Source organism: Mercenaria mercenaria, chromosome 4, assembly GCF_021730395.1.
Source record: "Mercenaria mercenaria strain notata chromosome 4, MADL_Memer_1, whole genome shotgun sequence".
Lineage (NCBI taxonomy): Eukaryota > Metazoa > Mollusca > Bivalvia > Venerida > Veneridae > Mercenaria > Mercenaria mercenaria.
In genome coordinates this window covers 64,850,934-64,863,404 of record NC_069364.1, presented here as the reverse complement: position 1 = coordinate 64,863,404, position 12,471 = coordinate 64,850,934, and the positions used below count along the sequence as shown (strand labels likewise).

The following is a 12,471-nucleotide window of genomic DNA, read 5'->3' as shown; positions in this document are numbered from 1 at the left end:
TCTTTTACAGCAACAGTATGTCTTTATCCATTACCTTTTACAGCCATAGTTTGTGTTTATCCATTATCTTTTACAGCAACAGTTTGTGCTTTTCTGTTATCTTTTACAGTAACAGTATGTGTTAATCCTTTATCTTTTACAGCAACAGTATGTGTTTATCCATTATCTTTTACAGCAACAGTATGTGTTTATCTATTACCTTTTACAGCCACAGTTTATGCTTTTCTGTTATCTTTTACAGTAACAGTATATGTTAATCCATTATCTTTTACAGCAACAGTATGTGTTTATCCATTATCTTTTACAGCAAGTATGTGTTTATCCATTATCTTTTACAGCAATAGTATGTGTTTATCCATTACCTTTTACAGCAACAGTTTGTGCTTTTCTGTTATCTTTTACAGCAGCAGTATGTGTTTATCCATTATCTTTTACAGCAACAGTATGTGTTTATTCATTATCTTTTACAGCAACAGTATGTGTTTATCTATTACCTTTTACAGCCACAATTTGTGCTTTTATGTTATCTTTTACAGTAACAGTATGTGTTAATCCATTATCTTTTACAGCAGCAGTATGTGTTTATCCATTATCTTTTACAGCAACAGTATGTGTTTATCCATTACCTTTTACAGCCACAGTTTGTGCTTTTCTGTTATCTTTTACAGCAGCAGTATGTATTTATCCTTTATCTTTTACAGCAACAGTATGTGTTTATCCATTATCTTTTACAGCAACAATATGAGTTTATCCATTACCTTTTACAGCCAGTTTGTGTTTATCCATTATCTTTTACAGCAACAGTATGTGTTTATCCATTACCTTTTACAGCCAGTTTGTGTTTATCCATTATCTTTTACAGCAACAGTTTGTGTTTATCCATTTCCTTTTACAGCCATAGTTTGTGTTTATCCATTATCTTTTACAGCAACAGTTTGTGCTTTTCTATTATCTTTTACAGCAACAGTTTGTGCTTTTCTATTATCTCTTACAACATCAGTACATGTTTTTAGCTCACCTGTCACGAAGTGACAAGGTGAGCTATTGTGGCCACTTGATGTCCGTCGTGCGTCAACAATTTCTAAAAAAATCTTCTTCTTGAAAACCGCTGGGCAGAATTACACCAAACTTCACAGAAATGATCCTTGGATGGCCCCCTTTCAAAATTGTTCAAAGAATTGAATTCCATGCAGAACTCTGGTTGCCATGGCAACCAAAAGGAAAAACTTTAAAAATCTTCTTCTCAAAAACCAGAAGCCCTAGAGCTTAGATATTTGGTGTGAAGCATTGCCTAGTGGACCTCTACCAAGTTTGTTCAAATCATGACCCCGGGATCAAATTGACCCTGCCCCAGGGGTCACTTGATTTTACATAGGAAAATCTTAAAAAATCTTCTTCTCAAAAACCAGAAGCCCTAGAGCTTAAATATTTGACATGTAGCATTGCCTATTGGACCTTTACTAAAATTATTCAAATCATGACCCCGGGGTCAAAATTGACCTCGCCCCAGAGGTCACCTGATTTTACATAGGAAAATCTTCAAAAAATTTCAAAAAATAAACCAGAACCCTAGAGCTTAGATATTTCACATGTAGTATTGCCTAGTGGACCTCTACAAAATTTGTTCAAATCATGAACCCCGGGGGTCAAAATTGACCCCGCCCCAGGGGTCACTTGATTTTACATAGGAAAATCTTCAAAAAATTTCTAAAAATAAACCAGAAGGCCTAGAGCTTAGATATTTGACATGTAGCATTGCCTAGTGGACCCCTACAAAATTTGTTCAAATCATGACCCCCGGGGTCACTTGATTTTACATAGGAAAATCTTCAAACATTTTCTAAAACTAAACCAGAAGGCCTAGATCTTAGATATTTGACATGTAGCATTGCCTAGTAGACTTCTACAAAATGTGTTCAAATCATGACCTCCGGGGTCAAATTGACCCCACCCCATGGGGTTACTTGTTTAGCTTTAGCAAAGAATTTTTTTCAAGAAAGCAATTAAACTCAGGTGAGCGATATAGTTTAATTGTTCTATTACAGTAACATTTTATGTTTATCCAATATTTATTACAGCAACAGTATGTGTTTATCCATGATTGTGTTAAGGAGATTATGGACAGAAAGAGAAGGCAGATAGAAAATCCAGTTGAATTCAGTATTGTGCTCAACACTGTTGCATTACTTATTTATTTCACACCATAAAAAGATAGATGTAAAAATAACCCCAAAAAATCACACATTTTAACTCACATTAAACAACAACACACATCAATTTAATACGTTCTTCTCTGATAACACGTAGATCTACATTTTTTATTTCAGTGCCAAACAATTCTGAAACAACAATTCGTGGATAGGAAATGCTCTAAATAAATAATCTAATGCTTACACTGACATGTTTCGTTCAAAATAAGAAAGTTATTGCATTTATTTTCAGCTCACCTGAGTTTTTCTGATCGCTCGATGCCCGTCGTCTGTCTGTCGTCTGTCGTCCGTCAACATTTAGCTTTTGTTTGCGATAGAGGCTGTATTTTTCAACTGATCTTCATGAAATTCGGTCAGCTTGATTACCTTGATAAAGTCTAGGCCGAGTTCGAAAATGGGTCATCTGGGGTCAAAAACTAGGTCACTAGGTTAAATCAAGGAAAGAACCTTGTGTATGCGATAGAAGCTGTATTTTTCAATTGATCTTCATGAATTTAGTTCAGGTTGATTACCTTGATGAAATCTAGGAAGAGTTTGAAAATGGATCATCTGGGGTCAAAAACTAGATCACTAGGTCAAATCAAGGAAAAACATTGTGTATGCAATAGAGGCTGTATTTTTGAATTGATCTTCATGGATTTTGGTCAGAATGATTACCATGATGAAATCTAGGCCGAGATCGAAAATGGGTTATCTGGAATCAAAAACTAGGTCACTAGATCAAATCAAAGTAAAACCTTGTGTATGCGATAGAGGCTGTATTTTTCAATTGATCTTCATGAACTTTGGTGAGAATGATTACCTTGATTAAATCTAGGTCAAATTTGAAAATGGATTATCTGAGATCAAAAACTAGGTCACTAGGTCAAATCAAAGTAAAACCTTGTGTATGCGATAGAGGCTGTATTGTTCAACTGATCTTCTTGAAATTTGGTCAGAATAATTACTTTGATAAAATCTAGACCGAGTTTGAAAATGGGTTATCTGGGGATAAACCTAGATCACTAGGTTAAATCAAGGAAAAAACCTTGTGTATGCGATAGAGGCTGTATTTTTCAATTGATCTTCATGAAGTTTTGTCAGAATGATTACTATGATGAAGTCTAGGCCGAGTTTGCAAATGGGTTATCTGGGGTAAAAAACTAGGTCACTAGGTTAAATCAAGGAAAAAACCTTGTGTATGCGATAGAGGCTGTATTTTTCAATTGATCTTCATGAAGTTTTGTCAGAATGATTACTATGATGAAGTCTAGGCCAGTTACGAATACGGGTCTTCTGGAATCTAAAACTAGGTCACTAGGTTAAATCTAAATAAAACCTTGTGTATGCAATTGGAGCTGCATTTTACACCAGATCTTCATGAAATTTGATCAAAATATTTGTCTGGATGAAATCTAGGTCGAATTTGAATATAGGTTATCTAGGGTCAAAAACTAGGTCACCCGGTCAAATTAAAAAGAAACCTTGTGTACGCAATAGGGGCTGCATTTTACACTGGATATGTATAAAATTTAGTCAGAATGATTGCCTAAATGAAATCTAGGTCAAGTTAGAATATGGGTCATCTGTGGTTAAAAACTAGGTCTGTAGGTCAAATCAAAGAAAAACCTTGTGTATGGGATAGAGACTGTATTTTTCAATTGAACTTGATGAAATTTGGTCAGAATGATAGCCTTGATGAAATTAAGGCCACGTTCGAAAATGGGTCATAGGGGATTAGAAACAAGGTCGCTAGGACAAATCAAAGAAAACGTTTTGTATGCGATAGAGGCTGTATTTTTCTATTGAGGTTCATGAAATTTAGTCAGAATGATTGCCTTGATCAGATCTAGGACAAGTTTGAATGTAGGTTACCTTGGCTTAAAACCTAGGTCACTAGGTCAAATTGAAGAAAATACTTGTTTACACTTCAAGAGACCTCATTTTTTGGTCCACTCTTAATGAAAATTGGTGAAAATATTTGTTTCCATGAAATCCACTAATGTCAAACATGTTTACACTGTTATGGTGTGTTTCTCAGGCGAGCGACCTAGGGCCGTCTTGGCCCTCTTGTTTAATTTTACTGCTGCCGTCATATACTTTTAGGTTATTTAACATTGTTCTGTACAATACGGAGATATATTTGGACGAGTACCCAGCTGAGAAAACCAGCCCAAGTCCAAATATATCTCGTATTGTGCAGTTCAATGTTAAATAACCTTTTTATTCTATATCTATTTTATTTTAGTTTAAATTAAAAATGATTCACTGAATATTGTATTTTCAAGACGCATAATCTAACTCTGTACATAGAACGCCTACTTCAAGCGATTTACATTCGGAACATTTTCACGCGTTTCTGGCTTTATCGTATGTTTAACATGGGACCTTTTGAACCGTCCAAATACGGAAAAATACAGGTTTTGTTTGTACGCACGTGCGTTCAATTAGGTAATATATTGTACGGTCACGTGTTGCAAATGAACGTTCACGATTGGATAGATAAAATAAATATAGAATAAAAGAGAAGTAATTTCAAATGTCTTTTTATAAATAATCGGAAGAGTTTTCCCGTCCAATATGAAAAAAAGAAAGGATTTTTGGCACTGTAGTCCAATATAAATTTATAAATGTATATACTTAAGAAAATGTGAATGCGTTTTAAATCACACACTACAATACTGGTTTCTATTGTATTGTCACGTGATAGAAATGGTTAAAATATATAGGTGTGAAATAAGTATCCGTTTTCTACAGAACAATGTTAAATAATCTAATATTAATTATAAATAAATAAAAGTAAATAAATAAAACAATGGTCTGTTCTTTTTGGCAATACGTGGTCACGAAATTACCCATTATGGTCAAAGTAATTTATTCATTGAAGTCAAGTTCGAAACTGGGTCACGTGCCATCAAAAACTAGGTCAGTAGGTCTAAAAACAGAAAAACCTTGTGACCTCTCTAGAGGCCATATATTTCATAAGATCTTCATGAAAATTGGTCAGAATGTTCACCTTGATGATATCTAGTCAAGTTCGAAACTGGGTCACGTGCCTTCAAAAACTAGGTCAGTAGGTCTAAAAATAGAAAAACCTTGTGACCTCTCTAGAGGCCATATATTTCATAAGATCTTCATGAAAATTAGCGAGAACGTTCATCTTGATGATGTCTAGGTCAAGTTCGAAACTGGGTCACGTGCCTTCAAAAACTAGGTCAGTAGGTCAAATAATAGAAAAAACTTGTGACCTCTCTAAGGCCATATTTTTCATGGGATCTGTATGAAGGTTGGTCTGAATGTTCATCTTGATGATATCTAGGTCAAGTTCGAAACTGGGTCACGTGCAATCAAAAACTAGGTCAGTAGGTCTAAAAATAGAAAAACGTTGTGACCTCTCTAGAGGCCATATATTTCATGAGATCTTCATGAAAATTTGTCAGAATGTTCACCTTGATGATATCTAGGTCAAGTTCGAAAGTTGGTCACGTGCCTTCAAAAAGTAGGTCAGTAGGTCAGATAATAAAAAAATCTTGTGACCTCTCTAAAGGCCATATTTTTCATGGGATCTATATGAAAGTTGGTCTGAATGTTCATCTTGATGATATCTAGGTCAAATTCGAAACTGGGTCACGTGCCTCCAAAAACTAGGTCAGTAGGTCAAATAATAGAAAAACCTTGTGACCTCTCTAAAGGCCATATTTTTCATGGGATCTGTATGAAAATTGGTCTGAATGTTCATCTTGATGATATCTAGGTCAGGTTCGAAACAGGGTCATGTGCGGTCAAAAACTAGGTCAGTAGGTCTAAAAATAGAAAAACCTTGTGACCTCTCTAGAGGCCATACTTGTGAATGGATCTCCATAAAAATTGGTCAGAATGTTCATCTTGATGATATCTAGGTCATGTTCGAAAGTGGGTCACGTGCATTCAAAAAGTAGGTAAGTAGGTCAAATAATTAAAAAACGTGACCTCTCTAGAGGCCATATTTTTCATGGAATCTGTATGAAAGTTGGTCTGAATGTTTATCTTGATGATATATAGGTCAAGTTTGAAACTGGGTCAACTGCGATCAAAAACTAGGTCAGTAGGTCTTGAAATAGAAAAACCTTGTGACCTCTCTAGAGGCCATATTTTTCATGAGATCTACATGAAAATTAGTGAGAATGTTCACCTTGATGATATCTAGGTAAAGTTCAAAACAGGGTCACGTACCTTTGAAAACTAGGTCATTAGGTCAAATAATAGAAAAAGCCTTGTGACCTCTCTAGAGACCATATTTTTCAATGGATCTTCATGAAAATTGGTCAGAATTTTTATCTTGATAATATCTAGGTAAAGTGCAAAACTGGGTCACATGAGCTTAAAAACGGGGTCACTATGTCAAATAATGTCATTTATTGTTTTATCAGACTTGTATGGCTTATATGAGGGTTTTTGTTTTCTGCGCTCCATTGATATATCATTTAATATATACCATATTGTCCAGAATAAGTAGGAAAACTTTCTACAGGGGTTGCTGTGTTTCAGTCAAATTGACTACCCATGACTTACTTTGTATTCGAAAATCATTTTTTCAAACAAGATATATCTTTTCAGTAGACAGGTGGCGCAATGTATGATTTCACGAACTTTCAAACTTAAAAAAAGACATAAGTATGATGCTTTGTTTTGTTTCGTTTCAATAAATTTTATGCTGTGCAGCTATTCCCGTTTCAAACCACTTAGTACTAATTAAATGTAAGCTATGCGACTTTCGAATATTGTGAGTCGAGTCGGTTCATGGATATAATGCAGATATATTTTTGGGACAGGCTTGTTTGGGCAGTTGCGGTAGTGTTAGGAATTAAATAATGATGGTACTTCAATTCAAGTTTTGAATTGGGTAAATGGAGTATTAATGCCATGTGTGTTTTACTTCATTTCCATGCGTATCTAGTGTTACATTAGAGTAGTCCGTGGTAATTATTTGGTTTTCAAATAATATTTCTATACTGATAGGGATGTCAATAACTAATTGAACGGATTTAAACAAACAGTTATATTATTCTTTTGCTTCGGGAGAAGAAACTTCAAACATGTTACATATAAGACACTAGTTTGACCAATCAGCATAGCGGTCACAAACGTTAGTAAGTTCGTTTCATGAAACTGTGCCTTCAACACTCACTTTAATAAGGCAGCGCTGAAAATAAAGTTCTTTTAACATAAATTCTGGCGCTTAAGCCGGTGTTAGGGGGCGTGAGAGGTGTTGCACATTTCATTACCTTTCATGAACAGAATTAATCAAACCGAGTCTGCTATTATTCTTCTTGGATGCATTTTTTACTTCCATAGTATCTTTTTACTCATTTTATTACTTTTTATGATTGTTATAATTATGTCTCTAATAGATTTCCAATGTAAGTCATCCTTTACATTACTCATTTCGGATATTAAACAGTTGTATTCTGTATTATTAAGGTACATCATATACATTCCGGATCTATACAGAAAATAAGAGGTACAATTCAACCAGTTATGACAGTGTAGCAACAAGCTGTAAAACTAAAGCTAAAAGTAAGTGACATAGCTTAAGTACCGCATCTGATCGAATGCCTAAATATCGGCTTCATTATGACAGAATTATGCTGTTGATAGTTACAATACTTGTTATCATTTTCAAAGCCAATAACAGTGTCGCGATGCTTTTGTGATTGTAGATTTCTATATAACATGTATTCCGTGTTCCTTCAAAAAGACGACTGTTCGAAAAGTTGATTAATTTCTTTCGTAAATAAATTCTTTGTCCCGCCTTGAACAAAATGAGTTTATTATTTCTTTATAGTAGGTTTCTATCCAATAACTACATGACATTTAAGCATACTGCGGTCAAACTTGATCGCTGTGGTCTGAAGATGGCTCTTATGGATTGTAAGTCCGGAGGTTAAAGGATAAGATCACAGTGATGCCAAGACTAAATTGCTTCCGATCACCATGATAATGGAGGGCTTGATTTCCTATCTGTCAAAGTTAGTGTGATTACCTGTGGTTGGTAAATGACCCTAGATAAAAGGTCAAGGTCACAGTGACCTTCAGGCAGTTAATGGTTTTCGATTAGTTGCTAGAAATATATCAAAGAGACAAACTTATTTAGCTCCTTCAAAGCGCATGGGCCTCGCCGTAAGCGTCACTGTCACCATCAGCGTCTGCATGACCATCGGCGTTGCATTTAAGATAACGTTTTATGACCAGCTTCTCAGTTTCACTATATCTTCTATAATTGTCAAACCTCACATAAAGATTGGTAATGAGCAGACTTCATTTTATTTAGGGTCAGGTTACCCCAGAAGTCAATGGAACTGGGGTCAGAATTTGTATTAGTTAAAGTTTCATGACAAGTTTCTCAATTTAAGTTCTCCTTATGTAATTAAACTAGCGTATCTGATATTAATTTTAAATGACTCTCCTACTCATTCCTAAACTCCACCATCAATTACATACCCTCCTACCCACCTCCCCAAAACACTTTATAATACACCTGTTTTGAAACAAAAAATGATGGCACATGCATCATTCTGTCTGTCTGTTCGTATGTCCTTCATATTTAGTGGATGACAATTGGCTGTTATGCAGAGCGCATGAACCGGGTCGGTAGGTCATATGTCAAGGTCACGGAAAGGTTCAACCTGTCCGTCATAATTTGTGTCCAAAGCACAACTTTATAACCATTCAACGAACTGACTTCAGACCTAACATATAGGTAGGTGGCGATGAGACAATGTGCAGAGCGCACGGACTAGGTTGTAAGTCAGATGATGCAAAGGTCATACACAGTTCAAATGTCAGATAGGTCCTTTGTATTACGTGTCCGGACTACAGCACCAAAATCATTCAAGATAATGACTTTAAACTTGGAATATGAGTGAGGACGATTTGAAAAATACAACAGTCCACATAACTTCCTCCCCATCCTCGAAAGACAATCTCTTTTAGTTTCATGTGCCTGCTAGTAAAAACTCCGTCACAGCACCCCCGCCCACACAACCCTGACCGCTACATTACCTAGCTCCCTTCAAACCTCGGCCCCCATCCCCCACCACCCCCGCAAAAATAAAACCCTTTAAATTCTTTTTCTCCCTCATCTTATTGCGTATATTTGCCCGCTTTCTGGAGCTCTTGTTGTTTGACTTCTCACACGCTAAAGTACACTTAATATTGTCTCTAGGTATCGCTCACAGTTCCCTCTCACTTCTACCTCAATATGTGCACTCGCCCCTGCCGACAAAATCACCACTTTTTATCTCACCTGAGCCATTTTTTGTGACCGCTTAATTTCCGTCGTGCGTCGTGTGTCGTCCGTCCGTCAACATTATCTAAAAACTTTTCTGCTTGAAAACTACTTGGCAATTTTACACCAAACTTCACAGAAATTATCCTTGGGTGCCCCCTTTTAAAGTTATTCAAAGAATTGAATTCCATGCGGAACTCTGGTTGCCATGGCAACCAAAGGGAAACACTTTAAAAATATTCTTGTCCAAACCCGCAAGGGGTAGAGCCTTGATATTTGGCATATGGCATCAAGTAATTGTCCTCTATAAAGTTTGTTCAAATCGGGCCCCTTGGGTGAAAAGAGGCCCCGCCCCAGGGGTCCCATGTTTTACATAAACTTATGTAGGAAAAAAAACGCATGTCCCAGCCCTTTGATATTTTGTATGTAGCATTGCCTTTTGGTCCTCTACCAAAATTGTTCAGATGATTGATGAAAAGAGGCCCTGCCCCAGAGGGTCTCAAGTTCTACATAGACTTAGATATAAATAAAAACTTTAAAAATAATCTTGTCTGAAACTGCAAGGCCTAGGCTTTTGATATACGGTATGTTGCATTGAGCTGTGGTACTCTACAAAAATTGTTCAAATTATGCCCCTGGTCTGAAAAAAGGCCCTGTCCATGGGGGTGGGGGTGGGGGAGAGATGGAGGGGGCTCAAGTTTTACATAGACTTATATACGAAAAAAACGTTAAAAATTTTCTTGCCTGAAACTGCAAGGCATAGGCTTTTGATACGTGGTACGTTGCCTGGTGTGAAAATATGTCCTGCCCTGGGGTCACAAGTTTAACTTAGAATTATATAGGAAAACAATTCTTGCCTGAAAGTTCAATGCCTTGGCCTTTGATATTTTGTATGTATCATTGCCTAGTGGATCTCTAACAAGATTGTTCAAATTATGCCCCTGGAGTGAAAAGAGGCCCCGCACTTTGGGTCACTTGTTATATGAGTTATGTAGGAAAATACTTCTAAGATTATCAGATCATATTTCCTAGACTGTTTTATCATAAATACCTAATGACCTCAAGTGATAAGGTGTCACTTGACTGTGACCTTGAACTACTTTCTTGTTTTTTTAAGATACAGCCTTTAAATGTAGACGACATGTACAGTTTTGCACACCGATCTTAAAACTGACTTCCAGTGACCATGAATGTGACCTACTGACCTTTTTTCTTAATATTTTAGCATCACTTTGCCGTTTGGAACATGTGGCTCATTTTACTCAGGTGAGCGATTCAGGGTCATCATGACCCTCTTGTTTAATTTCCGAAAGAAAATATTTAATATTAAAATTGATATAAATCCAAAAAATATCACTTTTTGTTTGTTTCCACCAGCGTTTCTTTGATTGAAATTCAAACATAAAGTGACTGAAGGCGGAACTTAATCGGATAATCATACTGGTAGGTTCTTGCACATTTTACTTAAGAACATGATGGTCCACACGAATAAATGGATTAGTGTATATAATCAGGATCATAACAGTACAGAGAATAACTAATTAAATATATATATGCTACATCTTATTTATCTTATTTATTGGGGACTGACAAACATTTCAAAATCGACCCCAAATGTTATGAGTATATTACACAGAGTAAAGGGCTGCTTTAGAAAGGTACAGGCAGTCTAGTATTAACACATGATAACTGTCTTAATGGAGAACATAGGAAAACAACCGTTTTTTCAAAGTTTCACAAATACCCCGATATTTAATCTATTTATGTATGGTTCACAAATGCCAATATTGTTACCTTCAGTATAACAGCATAGCATACAGATGATACCAGCTGTATTTTACTTGTATATTTAATTTGATATTATTATCTTTGGACTATTTGTTGTGAATGTAATATCACTATTAAAGTAAATAAACAATTAAATGCTGTGAAATAATGAAATTTTATATATCTTACGTCACTCACTTTATTTTGTTTGTATCTACTGTGACACTGAAATATACAAATATGGTGATATTCCAATATTGTTGAAGCTTTTTTTGTTATCCAAGCTATTTCAATGTCGCAATTAATTGACGGTAAAAATTGTTATCCTTCAATATAAATCTCTGTCTTTCTTTAACTCTTGCGTTCCGAGCAGATACTTGTTTTTGATATAAGCTTTCCAAAGGTAAGGTTTAATATTTTTTACAGGATCCTAGACTTTTATTGAACAATATTGTAGTGTTTGAACGATGAATTTATAAGGTTTTGATATTGTTTTTGCGAGAAGAAAACATTTTGTTATGGGCGTATGGGGTAGTCTGATTTCATGGATAGTTTTATAAATTGCATTTTTGAAAAATGCTAATGACAGTTCTATGAAAATATGTTTTTTTCCATCGCAATTCATATCTGTCAACGACAAAGAACGTATGACGGCTTTTCACAATGTTCGTTGGAATATAGACACATCAATTAGAGAACTCTTACTGTATATTATTATGCAACTAGGATACAACTAGCTCTGTATATCATCTTATTTCGATATTCTTTTTACAGCAGACGATAATGACTTCGTACGGAGGCCTATTAGGGACATTTTGTCTTAGTTTTTATTACCTCTTATGTATGACATATTACATGTAACGTGTTATAAATTACCTCTTACATGTTAATCACTACCTCTTAGGTATTATATCTTGTGTGTTACTTATTAAGGTAGTTCTGCACGTTTGATAAAGCGGAAGTGATGGCGTAACGTCATTTTTCCGGAAAACGTAGAATAAAACCAAGATTCGGCGTACGGAAATGAAAATCATTTTATGAATTGATGGCAACCCGTGAGTAAATGTATTTCAATGGCATTGTTACTATCTCTCTAAAGTATTAATATATGATATCAAAACATCTGTGGCATTTAAAGAGAATTCCTATAGTTTTTTTCCTTTCATAGAATTTTTTTAAATTCACATATATGATAGGAAAATGTGTGCTGAAAACAATGAACAAATAAAAACAATAGGTCACCAGGCT

The 12,471-nt window shown here is 35.4% G+C and overlaps 2 protein-coding genes across 2 annotated transcripts in view; both read left to right on the top strand.

Moving 5' to 3' along the window:
• Positions 1–2,207, top strand: part of LOC123552961 (tyrosine-protein phosphatase 10D-like) — a 134,461-nt gene extending 132,254 nt beyond the window's left edge. The window contains exon 27 of the mRNA XM_053542247.1: positions 2,079–2,207. Coding sequence (XP_053398222.1) covers positions 2,079–2,207 — 129 coding nt within the window. The remainder of the gene's footprint in view (positions 1–2,078) is intronic.
• Positions 2,208–7,653: 5,446 nt separating this feature from the next.
• Positions 7,654–12,471, top strand: part of LOC123552062 (receptor-type tyrosine-protein phosphatase F-like) — a 56,625-nt gene continuing 51,807 nt past the window's right edge. The window contains exon 1 of the mRNA XM_053541524.1: positions 7,654–7,745. Coding sequence (XP_053397499.1) covers position 7,745 — 1 coding nt within the window. The 5' untranslated portion in view covers positions 7,654–7,744. The remainder of the gene's footprint in view (positions 7,746–12,471) is intronic.